This window comes from Colias philodice, chromosome 12, assembly GCF_061535455.1.
Source record: "Colias philodice isolate Cphi_HAF_F1 chromosome 12, ilColPhil1 Martin Lab GWU primary, whole genome shotgun sequence".
Classification (NCBI taxonomy): domain Eukaryota; kingdom Metazoa; phylum Arthropoda; class Insecta; order Lepidoptera; family Pieridae; genus Colias; species Colias philodice.
The window spans coordinates 9,550,637-9,566,356 of NC_143097.1; the positions used below are offsets into that span (position 1 = coordinate 9,550,637).

General features: G+C 32.5%; 3 protein-coding genes across 7 annotated transcripts in view; 2 read left to right on the top strand and 1 right to left on the bottom strand.

Annotated features, from left to right (window-relative positions):
- The window catches only part of Abp1 (Actin binding protein 1), a 175,582-nt gene that overhangs the window by 4,002 nt on the left and 155,860 nt on the right, over positions 1-15,720 (bottom strand). For 2 of the 4 annotated variants that reach the window (XM_089701808.1, XM_089701807.1), the window contains exons 1-3: positions 5,238-5,420; positions 2,611-2,782; positions 1,022-1,259 (exon numbers count right to left, since the gene is read on the bottom strand). In XM_089701808.1, the coding sequence (XP_089557934.1) occupies positions 1,022-1,259; positions 2,611-2,782; positions 5,238-5,320 (493 nt within the window). In that variant the 5' untranslated portion in view covers positions 5,321-5,420. Of the gene's footprint in view, positions 1-1,021; positions 1,260-2,610; positions 2,783-4,748; positions 4,851-5,237; positions 5,421-15,720 lie in introns of those variants that run through there. The other 2 variants (XM_089701810.1, XM_089701811.1) reach the window with 2 other exon arrangements.
- On the top strand, positions 6,191-15,599 carry LOC149484229 (ciliary microtubule inner protein 2B-like). Its single transcript, XM_089701855.1, has 5 exons — positions 6,191-6,342; positions 12,750-12,851; positions 13,294-13,446; positions 13,892-14,088; positions 14,397-15,599. Exons 1-5 carry the CDS (start codon positions 6,272-6,274, stop codon positions 14,627-14,629), a joined length of 756 nt encoding a protein of 251 aa, XP_089557981.1. The 5' UTR covers positions 6,191-6,271; the 3' UTR covers positions 14,630-15,599.
- Positions 8,681-12,417, top strand: LOC149484230 (uncharacterized). Of its 2 annotated transcripts, XM_089701728.1 has the most exons (4): positions 8,681-10,640; positions 10,723-10,824; positions 10,935-11,610; positions 11,751-12,417. In XM_089701728.1, exons 3-4 carry the CDS (start codon positions 11,421-11,423, stop codon positions 11,942-11,944), a joined length of 384 nt encoding a protein of 127 aa, XP_089557854.1. In that variant the 5' UTR covers positions 8,681-10,640; positions 10,723-10,824; positions 10,935-11,420; the 3' UTR covers positions 11,945-12,417. The 2 variants fall into 2 exon arrangements, with proteins under 2 accessions (XP_089557854.1, XP_089557852.1); XM_089701726.1 differs by lacking the exon at positions 11,751-12,417 and having other exon boundaries at positions 8,685-10,640; positions 10,935-11,398.

The window sequence follows — 15,720 nt, forward strand, 5'->3', positions numbered from 1 at the left end:
AACATAATAGCTTGTATAATTACACGAAAATTAATTTGATACGGGATAAACATAATACATTTAAAATATCTTTACAAATTAAATGAAATAAGGCACAAAATTAAACACATCCATACTTAAAATTATGAGTAGAAATCACAATAATTTCCTAGCGTTTCGTTGAATAATGAATAAATCTACCTCTACGTAGCGTTTTCTTTCTTTTCTTAATTTCCTCAGCCACTTTCCTCGACAGTATAACGTCGTATCTTTGTGAATTCAATATACTATTCATTATCCGACCAATTATTGATATTTTAGTTGAATAGCATTCAAATGCTTAGAAATATAAATTTTTTAATGGCCAAAAACACGGGGTATTTTTTCAAGTCTTTAAAAACTTATACAACTTGATTGTCTAAAACCTGAGGTGCGACTGTCGCGTGTGTTGAATTCATGTTTACAATTTGCACACAATGCACTGCCAATTATTGCATTGTTCCCGCGAAAATGGTAAACAATATTATACATGAGTATGGAATGCAACCCATTTGTTTTATGGAATTGTTTTTATATATTTATATTATTATAGGGAGGGGATTAAATTCTTTTGTTAGTGTAAATCTCTAAACACAATTTTTCAAAGAAAATAGCTTTTGAATTTGACTACTGTCCTAAAGTAAAGTTTTATTTTGTATATTTTGAAAATTAATCTTATTAAAGTCTATTTAATAACTTAATACATTGCCCTAATATCCTGATTACCCATTATTATTATTTTTTTGCTTTTCTCTATTAAATCTCAACCTCTTGCGTAACAAATACAGAAAAAAAATGTATGCGTGTACTAGAGTACACACGTAAGAAGTGAAACTTCTGTATGACCTTAAAAATGTCACGAGTATGGCGTAACGAAAAAATGTCACGCGTACGGCGTAACGCATAAATGTCACGCGGACGGCGTAACGCAAAAATGTTACACTAAATTTTTGTCCAACCCCGATAAAGAAGTTTCACTTCAAAAACAAAACAACTTATTTACCTGGATTAACCTTCTGATAAGCAGTTCCCACTGGTCCACTGGGCGGCAGGTCCTCATTCCTATTGGACTTGAAGTTAAACGCTGATCCAGCCTTTGCCAACTGATCCAAAATGATTTTCTCGTCCAAATCATCCTCGGTTCTTGCATGCATGGTTGTGTGGAAACCGTGAAAGAATTGCGCAACTTGCTTGACGTGGTTCGCACATGTACCTTTACGGACTGTGGGAGCGCCTTCGCCCTAAAATGAAAATGATAGTTGTTATAAAATTGTTTGATTTTTAAGCTATTGCATAGCTTCTATCGCGGGCCATGAGCGCGGGGACCGAATCCAGAAATTCCGTAACGAAAAAACCTCACGCTCCCCACTCCGACGGGCGCGGAGGTGTGGCTTGAAGGCATAGCATGCAATAGCTTTACCGCGGCAGTCCCCGAGTGCCACACGTCTTTTTTATTTTTTAAAAAGAAAAGAAAATCGAATTTATTCTATTCTTTGAGAAATTAAAAATAATATGCTTGACTAACACTCTCTTTATTGTCATAGGCTGGTGCTTAAGGTGCTTATAGAAAACTTGCCAGCTAGTTTTAAACACATAGAGCTAACTTTATATAATCAAAGATCTCAATAGAACTAGAGACATTTAAGTTTATGATTTAAATGCAGATATAAAACCTTGGTACCGGCAAATATTGAAAATTAAGGAAAATTATAAAAAAGAATTAGCCAAATTGCCGTTTCGCCGTTAAAACATTTATCGATTCATTCTCATAATAAAGATTTACAAATTTATCACGAGTTATTTCCTCAATAAATTAAATAAACACTATAAAAAGCAATTTTAACACATGATTGCATTTAACATTAAAATAATTAACATTACATACATACACAATGTATATAGTGAAAGTTGTGTATCACACATTGTAAATCAATTCTTGAACTCTGCTGATATGCTTGTGATGTGAATAATTTATAATTATATTTATAGAATCTGCTGAGATATGAGCATTCATTTAAGGACATGAACGATTGCGGAAAAATTACATTTATTGTAATATACGTAAAATAAATTGTTTGTATTTAATATGGTCTACACATATGCTATTTTTTCATTTAATGTGTTGTCCTTTACATCTAATTTTAAGGATTTTATGCTGCTGTGATTTTATTTCTAACTATAAAATGATAAATTCTAATTAAAACACAAATACTTGATTAGCTAACATATCCGAAAATCAGATAAACAGATAGCCAAATATATAACAGGATGCAATAAAATACTTTAATTTCATAGAATTATTTCCCTACAACTGATTATAGAAGATAAAAAATAATATTTGATATTAGCTATGGCCCACGGTTTTATACTGCTCCGCTCCTGTTGGTCTTAGCGATGATATATAGCCTATAGCTTTCTTCAATAAATGGGCTATCTAACACCGAAATAATTTTGCAAATCGAGCTCTTGAGATAAGCGTGTTCAAACAAATTCTTCAGCTTTTTAATATTATTATTAAATATAGATTGTATTTCAAACTTGATTCACAATATATTTACAATAAACAATAGTTATTATCTAATCTGTACATACCTGCCAATTGATAAGGACATATTTAGATATACTACTATTTGGAATATCAACTTTAAGGAAGGCGTATTGTATCTTTCCACTGTTGAACTCATCAACAAGCTCCATTAGTCCGCCATCTCCCTTGCTGATAAATTTGAGATCATTTGTCAGTCCATCGTAACCGAATAATGCCCTGAAATTAAATAATATGATGTTATTAACACGATCTGACTAATAGAAAAAAAAAAGTGAAGTCCCGTGTCCCCTAGTGGGGTAAGGGGCAGATGCATTATGCATACATCTGTTTCACTGATCCATTTCCTTAAGGGACAAGTAGGTGATCAGCCTTCTGTGTCCTGCCAGACCGAGACATTTTTTTTCTTCGTCTCCACCAGGAATCGAACCCAGGACCCCTCGGTTCTACGCTCACGCATCAACCACTGTATCAAGAAGGCGATCTGACTAATAACTTCTAGCTAATCTTTAGTACAATCTAATGTGTAAGCCACAACCAAAATTAAAATATTATGAGCTACCTCACATATAAAGAGTTTTTGTAGAACATGGAAGGTTGATTATTACGGTTGATTATTACTATTAGATACATATGTTAAAAGTCATCATAAGACTACTACAGCTAAAAATATATGAAAAGATTTGTATTTACATATTTAACTCTTCCAAGAACAAACACTTGGTTGAAGCCTTATATAGTAGGTAGAGTTACTTGGTAACAAATACCTCCAATATACTTTCTCACTCATGTCAAGATATTTTTATTATAGTCCTTTCCACCTAAGATGATTTCTGTGACACATCGATTTTTGACACGTGTAGAGATGTCGGTTACTGAAATCGTATCAATTGTTTCCGATAATCGATAATATTCTATATGGAAATGAAATCGATTTGAATAAAGTACCAAAATTAGTTTTTTCGGCATTTCGCCAACAATTAGCTAAGGAAACTTAGCAAACAACAGCAACAAAAAGTCAACAATAACAATTAGTAACAATAACAGAATACCACGTAAAGTATCAATATAAAAATGCAACTTGTATACAAGGCTGACGCACTAGTACAGACGATTGACTCGATTGACAAACGATCACAAGATGGGCGCCGATTATATGATTTTCCAACTCTATGATTTTTCAACGATCCATTTCATGTACACGAATTGCGTAGGTATTATATTGTTGTGTTATTTTATTTTATTTTTCATTATATTAAGCTAAACAATACTGTTTTTTATTTATAAGCTTACGATGTTTCATTTTTATATTTTTGGTAATAATTCCGCCATAAAATAAAAATATTATGCACTAAAATTATTTTGACTTTTTAAACATAAAATACGTAATTCGGAACACGATGAAGTGTCACAGGAATCATCCTAGGTGAAAAGGACTATAATAAGGACAACAATAAATTTACTCTATTCTCCAACAACATTGTAAATATAAATTACTAGATTTCCGCCCGCAGCTTCGCCCGCGTTTTCAAAGGAAAACCCACATAGTTCCCGTTCTGTGGGATTTCCAGGATAAAACCTATCCTATGTGATAATCCAAGTTACCCTCTATATGTGTGCTAAATTTCATTGTAATTGATTCAGTAGAATTTGTGTGAAAGAGTAACGAACACACACACACACACATCCTCACAAACTTTCGCATTTACAATATTAGTAGGATAGGATACTACTATAGTTACTGTTTGTGCTAAAAATTCATTTTGTACAATAATGAGATAATTATAAAAATAGACAAAACAGTATTGAGGCTAATCATGGATTAATAACTAAATACTACTATTAGGAAATAACATTGTAGTTCTTCTTTTTCACGGCTCCTATCATATTACAACTTACAATGGTAAAGTAATTGATACTAGTGTTTTGTTTCTGAACAAAATGCTTGCAAAACCAGAATATAATATGTTAAAATTAAAGTAATTATAATATCTACTCTTATAAGAGTAAAAGAATTAAAAATAAATTATATTTTGTATGATTGCACGATGGAGAATATGAAAAAGTCATTTCTTTTTTTTGTGATAAATGGGAAATTTAAGAAATATACATATATGTTATTTTAATAAAATATGAGACAACACCTATACATAAATGAATACACCTACTATGTTATAATACTCACTTCAATCCCACACAATGTAAAATTGGCAATTTTATTTGTGCTACTTAACATAAAATTACACATGTACAGTTATGTGAAATAATAAACATTTATTCAAACAAAGTTGATACGTGTGACTCTAGACATTCGAATTAAAAACGAAATGCAACTTTCCATATATGGGAAAAACCAATTACAAAGCCTTTCTAAGTACATAAAAATTCATAACATATGCTTATGCTTGCATATTATTTATAGATGTTTTATTTTATTCAGTCGTTGCAATATTCCATTGTTTAGATTTTATTATATTCTGAGATCGTTACACATTATACTTTCATTTTTTTTTTCGAATATAAAATATATATAAATGGTAACTAGGATTTCAGGAAATAAAATATATTATATGAATACATCCAAGACAACAATCCTTTTACCATGTAGTTAATAATTTCTACTGTTTATTAATTTTAATAGGTAGGCTGTAATATTAACAATTAATGTGCTCACCAGTCAGTCTCACTTTTCTCGTCCAATACATCATTCCACGCTGCAACGAGCGCAGGCTTGTGTTTATCTAAGTTAATAGCCATTTTACATTATTTATTTAACAGCATAAAAATATTAAATTTTATGTAAAGCCGACAAATCGTCTGACTCACAACAATCTTTCTTGAACTCTACAAATTACAGATTAAATAAATCACTGGAAAATGTAAAGTTCATTCAACTGTCAGATACAGATAACGTATGGAATGATAGTCTGTGCTTTAGTTTTCTAAACAGATTATGGCTCTTTTAAAATATTATGAGTATATATATTATAATTAATGGACATTACAATTAAAAAATAATATTATTTTAATGTTTCCATAAAGTGTACTATATTGTTTTTTTATCATTCTATATTATTCTTACTGATTCATTTTCTTTTGATTCAAATTATTTAATGATAATTCTTATCGGACAGATCTATCACCTGAATATCTTGATTGAAGCTAAACACAGAAGCTAAAGATATTTAATTTATTACACCTCAATAAAAATAATATCTAACATTGGACAATACTTTGCTGGCACCGTTTCGTATTGTATCGTAACTTCCGGTTATCTATTTTAAAATTTAAATAGGCGCGAAAACGAAAACATATTGCCTCAAGTTTCCTCAGCTTCACAAAATTAATATTTTAACTAATTGTTAATGTGTATCCAAATGCTTACTTTCTTTTTTTAGTACACGAGCCAATTTTAATAGCCTTACAAAGCAGATTAAGTACATACATTAATATTCCTTATATGGCTATTTTATTATTTTTGCTACTTTACTATTTTTATATAACAGTTGTCTCTATTTATATCCTAAACTGAATATTTATTTTAACCTAAATGCGCGCGCATTTTAACTTTGCGAGTGGAATATGTAAGTATAATATATACAATCGTTGCTACCATTCTTTAGTATCGCAAAACCTTTAACAGATGACTTACGTTTCTTAGTAAACGATATGTATTTACTACGATATTAAGAAAAAACTTTTAAAAACATGTGGGTGGATGTAAGCGGTCGTGAAAGGCAAAATTATTTAACACAAACGAACGGTTCATTCATACCTGGGTAAGTTTATTTTTAACTGAATAATAGAAAATAGAATACTTTTTTTGCGTTGTATTAGTTTGCGTGCAAATGCTGTGACATCAAGACACAAGGTAATTTACTATTACCACGGTCTATTAATATTAACTTGTCGAACTTGTAACCATTTTTGATCTCATGTATTGAAATAAATGGAAAACTTTAATACGTTTTATAATGGTTATAAAAATGCTACTTATCTAATTAAAAATTACCATTACTAAAATACTCATTATTTAATTTTAATAATGTAGATTTCATAATATTATCTTTATGTTTGTTTAAAACGTTCTTTATTATTCAAATTTTTGAATAGAATAAGAATTTGTTTACCCGCGCCTGCACCTGTACTTATTCTGTTTACAAAACTATTTTTACTCCGAAAATAGAATACATAATAATATGTAAGATTAGGATAACAACTTGGTAAAAAGTTAAAGGTCCAGAAAGGCGGTCTTATCGCATTCGGCGTTCTCCTCCAGAAGAGCAGAGTAAAATAATTATAAAATGGAAACACCCTCTGGTGTTTTAACTAATATTGACTGTAAAATTCGATTTCCTGCAACTTCCTACATCTTTTAATGGCAAAGTAGTCATAATATTATGTACGTTTCAAAGTCAAAAAGTAATAAAAGTAGCAATGCAAATAATCCTAATTAATGTATTTGGGGAAATTTGTTAATTGCTTTCGGTTACGTAAAAGGCATTATTTCGGTCAAAGCTTCGTTGTTGAGATTTTTTGGTGACGTTGTTCTTGACCTTAACCTCTTTAATAATTACAAACAAAAAAAACACACTCTACTTACCTACCTTATAAAGTAACGTACCTTGGAGTTGTTGTCAATTAAACAAATCAAATCAGATAATATGTAAATATTTATTGATTTTGTTTAAAAATAGTTTAAACATTTACACATATCATGGTGTTTCGATATTTTTGATATACTTTATAAAAATAAAACAAATGTGACCTCATTCGTTACTTAATACTTACTAATTTCAATTCTTTATCAGCATCTTTTCATTTCGTTATTCTATTTCGAAAAACAAGTAGAGTCTGTGGAGCTAGAAACCTAAATCAAAAAATACGTCTCAGAATGAATTTGATACTAAAATGACTCTATACCTAGGTATAAAGTACATGACGAAACCTTTTTGCACTAATTCCTCTGTCTAAGCCTAGATTAACCGGTCGCTCACCTATCCAGTTCATTATTTTATGTGTAGGTAGGTAATTTATAAAATAAATTGGCACAAGAACTCTGATCAGTATAACCCCAATAAACAAACGATTCATAAACAGACATTTATAGGGCGTCTGGACAAAACTAAAAAAATATAATGTTATTATGAATCTGAACGTATCTGTACTATGTATAGGGTAAATGTGGGGTAAATGCACCAAAAAACGGTTTTTCAAAATGTACTCATAGTACATTTAAAAATGTTCCATAGACAAACGAGGAAAAAATATATTTCTAATGTAGAATATAAACTGTAGGTAGATCTAGTTTTGAAACGGACCGTTAACGAGTGCCAGAAATATCGGAAATTTAAAGCTAATTTCATTCCCATTTCCCATAAAAGAAATACGATAAAATGGTTACTTTATAAATGTAAAATACAGAGAGATTAAAGATTAATACTGAATACACTAATTTTTTTATGAACACACTAACTTTGCGTAACTTTTTACGTTTGTTTACTTGTTTTTTGAAATACTGCCTACTAAATGTGTGAAAAATTTTAACTTCTACAAACTTACAACCATATTATAACTTTTAAAGCATAACTAGTTGATGTTATGGAAATTATAGTTTAAAGGTGAAGTTGCTAGCGATAGTTTCAACAAAGCAAGTTGGCAACAAGCCCAAGAACAATTTTTCTTATACTTACTTACCTACAAAAAGTTCTTGAAAATTTAACACACAAATGCAATACACAATCCTTAACTAAAACCTTACTTCCTACGGTAAATACGCGTTGTTTTAACAGTATTCTAATCCGTTGCGATTTTCACCTGTAAAAATTCGTAACTAAATCTCAACCTTCAGATTTACATTTAACCTTGAGGTAGCCCGCGACCTGGTGCCAATCGATTAACCCCATTGATGTAACTGATAGTCACAAGAATGTAGGGGATGCGCTATTTTTCGCTGCACGCAAAAGAAATGTAGGCAGATACAAATTAGCAACGGTGCTAAAGATCTGTTACGATGAGTCGATGCATTACATGTCTCAACGTTCACTTTTTAATAGGTTTAAAAAAATTAAAAATGAATTAACTATATCGATTCTATAATAATATAATTTTCGAAGCTAAGTAAGTATAAAGATTATTGAATTTGTAATTGTAAATGATATGTACCTATTTGTAAATGCAGATAACACTTGACTGAAATTGTGATTCTTGAAATAGGTTCTTAAATTCTCCTAATTTCGTAGTAATTTCTAACGTGTTGCCGGCAGTGATAGCCGTAACTACGAAGTTATTTTTTTTTTTATTATTATTATAAAACAAAAATATAGCGAGTTTATGTAAGCATTATCTCAAAACAATGTGTCCATTAACACCTTCTTATCGACTCCTTTACATCAAAGCACTTTAATGCGTTCTTTGAATTGTTCTATTGTGCAGGCTTGTCTATTATGCTGTAAATGATGCTAAGATTTCAACACGCCTTCCATTTATAAGATTTTCTTGTGGCTATACCACCCCATTTAGAAAACATAATCTATTCCGTTACCAGCTTACTAATAATTTAATAATAGACCAAATTGTTCCCTGATATAATTTATCGGGAAAAGTTTTAACGTCTCATAATTATTTACGGTAATCGTAAGCTGCACGAAATATAACTGAATAGTATTCTAATTAAAAGCTATTCAACTAATTAGGTATTTGACTTGAACATTTCTGCGTACAAAGTTGGTATAATTATGATTTTATCACCATATTCGACGCAGCAAGGCCGCCCCGCGCTCTCCGTTCCTGGCACCTAACTATATCTTCATGATATATGATTAGAGACAGGGGTAAATTGCACTGCAAGATTGAAGATACCTACAAGATTATGTAGAACTTCATAGACGATAAACACTAGAATTGAAGCTTTCGGCACTATCAGAAATAAATAGTTATAGCTCATTTCCATGCTATCTGATTTTAACTTCCTTCGTCGAACCCTGTAGTTAGAATTTAGATGTTGATGAAGCACCAAAAATGTTTTCGTCGATTAGTTAAAGAGAAAAGAAATTGCATTTTACTTACTTTGATAAAACTAGGTCAAGGAAGTAGAGCGTAAGGTAGACGTCAAAAAATTCGCCTATTTTTCATTTGTGCTGGGTAATTAGGTATCGTCGCACAATTATATTTTAAAGTTGTATGATAACTTAAAAAAAGTCGGTATAACTATGTAATTGTACCATCGTTGCTATATTATTTTTAAATATGACGAGGTATTTTCACAATTGTGGTAATTTTCTGGAATTTCAAGTTTTGCTACTAATTTATTAACAAAGCTTATCGCTTTCATTTGCTAGATGCAAAAAATACTCAATTTCTGCTCAATCCAAAATATCAATACATTACACCTACTGTTGATAGAAGGTAGAGCCGCAGTAGGCCTTGACGAGTCGCGTGTAACGTTGAAATCATTGATCTGTTTAAAATTTTATAACAGTTAACAAACCAATATTTGTTAAAATAGTTCCATACATTATTGACAGCTCTACAAAGGTTAGCGCCTTGCGAGTAGCGCGTATGTAAACATTACATCCCAAATGTTTTTTTTTTTTTTAATGTCAGAAGGCCTAGTCAAGTGGCATACGTTGAGGACTGGAGGAATCTGGACATGTGTTGAATGTATCTAGAACACAAAAACAACACAAAGTAATGATATGCGCCTCTAAGTGATAATGTTTTAAATTAAGAATATTTTTTTGCTTTGCCTGTATTATATTCGACAAGAAAACATAGTATAGTTTCGTAGTGTTGATTGCATACACATGATTACCCGGGCCTTGTAAGAAATCAATGGAAAAGAAAACAATAACACGTTTTTACCAAGATATTGTGATTCGCGGTATCGTGAGAAGTGCGCACGTTTGAAACGTCGCTAATGAAGAATCGCGTGAAAGGCGAAACTTACGCATAGATAATACGCGCGAAAAAGATAGAAAACAAAATTAAATGAATTCCAAAATCAAAATTCTAGTAACTCTTTTATCTATGGTATTTGCATTTGATAACAGACGATGCTTGTTATTCAGGGGAATGTGTAAGTAAAAATACATTTTCTGAAATTTCTATTAAGCTTATAGGTCACATCAAAATAAAAGTATAGTGAAATTATCCTTTAGGTGTGGCACACTGTCCTCGGCACATGCATCCATACCATACGCGATGTAATGGTCAGACCTTATCGCAGAAAACATGTGATGAACCGCAGGTTTATGTACTAGGTAAGAAGCAAAGGCGAATTTTATTATTTTTTTGTGAAAGCAAGGGGATAGATAAATAGCTGATGGATGCTAGATAATAAGAACTATAATGTATCATTTTTAAATTAAAGGATATACGTGTGGATGGTCCAGATGTGATTGCAACGGCGACCTTCTCCTGGACGAAAGATCTGGTACATGCATGACATCTGATGTCTGTATGGATATTCCAGAAAGATTACAAGCAAGAATCGATAGAATGAAGGAGCGTAAGAGGGGCAGAAGGCTCCGGATGTCAAAGAAGATTAAAATAACTGAAGATGAATTGACGCATTTGATTTAATATGTATTTTGATTTATAAACATGCGTAATTAATCAACGGAATTGATGTAGGCACTAGACAATACAGTAAACTGGTTGAATATTAAAGTATTTTTATCGGAACAAAGACTCTTTTTTATAACTAAAGTATAATAAAATCATTAACCAAATAACCAATGCCTTAGGTACATGCACCTAATACCGCCCTAATGACAATGTAACTTATGAAACTTTTTATTTTTGCGCACTTTACTACCTACTTCATTTGTTTCTTATTTCCATTCATGTTCTGTTTATGTTTACTGAAATAAACGGAAATCGTTTTATAAATCAAAATGACACAATAGCGCAAACCACCAGTGTGATCACAGTTCTCCGCTATAGAACTATGCTAATTCTTTTATTTTTGTGTTTATTGCAATTTACTGGTTCAATGTATTACGCTAGAGTTGGAAACCCTGGTTGCCTAATGTATAATTCAACATGTAAGTACGTACATAAATAGAAAATGATCCTAAAATGATCCATGACATAGGTACGTAATGAATAAAGTCAACAAGCATAATTCATTGGATTTCCAGATAGACAATTAAAAGTTAAATCATTTTTGTTTTCAAATTCACAGGCGTAGATGAATGCCCACCTAACATGCATAGAGTGAACAGCGAATGCCGCCCAACGCCCTCACAACGCACTTGCGACGAACCCGTCGCGTTATCTATGGGCACCATTTGCGACTGGTCGCGTTGCGACTGCGACTTTCCGTTCGTGCTCCATCTCCCCTCTGGATATTGCTTCGCGTATGAAGATTGCCCCTGATGTCGGTTTTATTAAATCAAACCCGTGAACCTTTAAATTTATAAATCTTCCAATTCCAATAAATACATGATAGGGTGAAATAAAATTCATATTAAAATTGTGTTTCATTTCGCTGCAAATATTTCTGAATATTGGCTACCAACCTCTAACCTATTTATATTTTTAAAACATGTTTTTACTGATTTAGTCTTTTAAATTAGAAGCGATAGCTATAGGTAACCTGAGTGAATTAGATATAGACGCTTAGATTTAGACGCATAACCTAGATTTTGAGTTTAATTTTTCAATCAATAAAGGAACAAAAATGTATCATGTAGGCTATCTAATAGCTTACCTAAGCTAAGCAAAAAAATGGAAAACTTACTTAGGTCTTAGTTAGGTACTTAGTTTAGAAATCCTGCATCCCCACAGGGGAAGCGGCGAAGGCGAACATTCCACTTGAATCCAAATTTAATAAAGTTATGATAGCCTTCTACAATGCAAAAATGTTGTGTGGTTTTATGAAACCACGGTAAAAGTGAAACTGTTCGAACGGCTCCGAACACTGCTTTGTGTAGCGCATGTCGCGTGACGGTCGGCTGCCGAGTAGGTATACCTACTCGGCAGCCGCGATACACGCGACATGCGCTACACAGACCAAAAAGTTTGAGACGATGTAATAAAAGTTTCACTTTAATAAAATAAAACCTTAGATTTAAACGAATACCACAGATAAATGCGTTTCAATCGTGTACTAGACGGTCTCGCTTGAATTGCATTACAAGATATTCAATAACTAAATTAATTTATCTCTTATTTATTATAGATACACTGGCCACTGTCCCCTGCTGAAATTTCGTTACGGAAAGTGCTATGGCGACAACACAAGGCAGATCTTAAGAGAAATTCGTTCCAAAGGACTTTTTAAGTAAGCTATCGGCTATAAAAATAAACTAAATAATTGGAAATCAGCCAGTGTTCTAACCGAACAGTAAAATCGTATACTTATGTAAATAAGGATTGAGAGAAAATCTTGTCATACACTTTCATTAGTTACCTACTTATTCACACTACATTTACATTTAAAGCACTGCTATTGCCTAACTCATCTTTCTATCAATACTTAGGACATCGTTGATCAGTACTATACCTACTTAGGTACTATGTAGTATCTATTTAGTATTCTGTGGTATGTGGTATACTATGTGGATTGTGGAGCCTGAGTACACGATTAAGTACATAGTTCATGTTCAATAAAAACTTCGAACTGCTTTCGCATTTTGTGTCGTCAAACGTCTACCTACATGATTTCACTACTGATTGAGTTACCTTGGGAAAAATAATGTCTAAAACTTTATTTACCCCTACAGCAAGCCACTAGAATACAGGCCGGGCGATAACTACGAGATAGACAACATGCCTCGGCATGAGCGGCCTTCACGCGACGTCTACGATGGAATACGAAACCGACAACCCACCTACATGACCGGATACACTGGATACGTTCCCGGGATGAATTTTGCGTAATAACTATTTATTTTCTAATCCTATCCTACTAATATTATAAATGCGAAAGTTTGTGTAACCTATCCTATGTGTAACACATAGGATAGGTTTTATCCCGGAATTATCCCGACGGGAACGAGCACTATGCGGGTTATTCTTTGAAAACGCGGGCGAAGCCGCGGGCGGAAAGCTAGTGATGCTATAAATCTTTACCAAATTCTATCAATTAAACCGTATTCAGAATTTGAATCTTGAAATATTACATACGTAAGTATGCCTTTGTTTCTCCATTAAGGACTTTTTTATGGTCAATCCGTCAACGCCTATCGGCCAAATGAATTACGGTATCCTTTGTATGCTATCGCTTCTGTAAATTCCTAAAGTAATATTGCACTATAGAAGTTTTAGCTAAAATTTGACCTTCCATAACATGTTCAATAACCGTATTAATAATAATTCTAGATACGGTAAATCATACGGTCGCACAGCAGACGACTGTATGGCGGACTTCTCTCGTAACCAACGACAATTGAAACGTAAAGCGGATTTGAACAAAAGCTATGTGCGCTCAAGAAGCGCGCCCAAAATGGAAACGATTCACTCAAGAGACGAGATCAGACGCGATTTGAGTAGATTTAGAGAGATCAATAAATATAAAGGTAAGTTTTTAAGTGAAACTTCTGGCGCGTTGAGAGTAAAATATCAACGTCGCGACATGGCAATTCAGTCACGTCATGGAGGCGACAATTTTTGGTATCTTTGAATCTTGCCAAAGAAGTTTCACTTCTGACACGTGTGCTCGGCATTAAATTTTTTTTTAATCAGTAATTGATGTTAAGGCTGTAGCTGCACGTTTATCTACAGGAAAATATGTGGGAGTACTATGAATAAATTCATTATTTATAGCTACAATGAAAACAACTAAACATCACTATTAATTAACCGTAAAAAACATTGAAATTTTCAGAAAACACAATATCACCAGAATTCCCGCCTATAGCTGGCTACACTGGACACATACCTCGCATCAAAGGTTCGGAAGCATCTCTCAGCCAACGATATCATTGCGCGGCAAAACGAGGATTGGAACTAATTCAACTTGAGCGGGAAAATCGAAAGGAATTACAGAACGCAGACGCTAATATACGCGCCATCTTGAAACCGAACGATAAAAAGTATTCATATTGGAATTGGGGATAGCATACGGGAAGAAGAATGTTCTTTACCAAATGTAGGTAAAGGACGTTCTTCTTTAAGCAGAATACAGTATTGTTAAAAGTAAATGATATTATTTACCGAAGAACAGTATTTCTCGTTGTTAGCGTATTGTAAGCGTTAATATGGGCAATAATGAAATAATTTTAAAAATATTGTTTACAAAATTGTCTCATAACACAAATACAGTGTTATAGCAGATTTTATTACGGTAATAGTAATCATATATGCTAAAAGCAGAAAATTTATATTATGCTTTTAATTTATAGCTGTTACCCTCACGAACTTTTACAAAAATACGTTTTTATGTCTATGTTTTTATATAAATACTCCATCCGTCCTAATAACTTTTAGCACTTCATAATATATTCAGAAGATTTAGTTGAAAGTGGTATTTTAAACAAATCCGTCTAAACGGGCTCACAGACTAATATCCACATCTAACTAAGAAATATCAATAATCAACTCAATATCTAATCACACTTAACTATAACTTTTTCAAAATCGGCAAGTATACTTTCAAAACATACAAGCAAGGAAATAAAAAAAGACGTGTGTCACTCGGGGACTGCCGCGGTAAAGCTATTACATAGCATGCCTTCAAGCCACACCTCCGAGCCCGTCCCCGTGGGGAGCGCGAGGTTTTTTCGTTACGGATTTACGGAATTTCTGGATTCGGTCCCCGCGCTCAAGGCCCGCGATAGAAGCTATGCAATAGCTTAAAAACAACTCAACGCAATTATCAGATAATGCAACATGAACTAAAAATAAGTCGCAAAACCATGCCTAAGCGTGACTTACGTGGAAAGCGTTGCAGTATTAATTAAATGTGATTATTTTCAAGCATTCCAAGAGTATATGGAATAGTATACTCTTTTTGCCAATGCACAAAAACATAACTGGTGCAATCATTATTTACTTCGCGTAAATATTTACTCTTGTGCTATGTTTCTTTTACATTTCAAGACTTTAGATTAAATTGATAAATTAAAAGATGTTTTATAAATAAATATTCGTTTTATTTCTTAAATTTTTAAACTTAAATATACACTTATTTATAAATAATTGCCCTTTTT

Bases quoted from the DNA above. Each gene is read 5' to 3' on its own strand.
- LOC149484229 (XM_089701855.1), top strand. From the start codon at position 6,272: ATGTGGGTGGATGTAAGCGGTCGTGAAAGGCAAAATTATTTAACACAA. The intron at 6,343-12,749 runs GTAAGTTTATTT...TATTTATTATAG, and splicing joins AACGGTTCATTCATACCTGG to ATACACTGGCCACTGTCCCC. The intron at 12,852-13,293 runs GTAAGCTATCGG...TTACCCCTACAG, and splicing joins CGTTCCAAAGGACTTTTTAA to CAAGCCACTAGAATACAGGC.
- LOC149484230 (XM_089701726.1), top strand. From the start codon at position 10,553: ATGAATTCCAAAATCAAAATTCTAGTAACTCTTTTATCTATGGTATTT. The intron at 10,641-10,722 runs GTAAGTAAAAAT...ATTATCCTTTAG, and splicing joins CTTGTTATTCAGGGGAATGT to GTGTGGCACACTGTCCTCGG. The intron at 10,825-10,934 runs GTAAGAAGCAAA...TTTAAATTAAAG, and splicing joins ACCGCAGGTTTATGTACTAG to GATATACGTGTGGATGGTCC.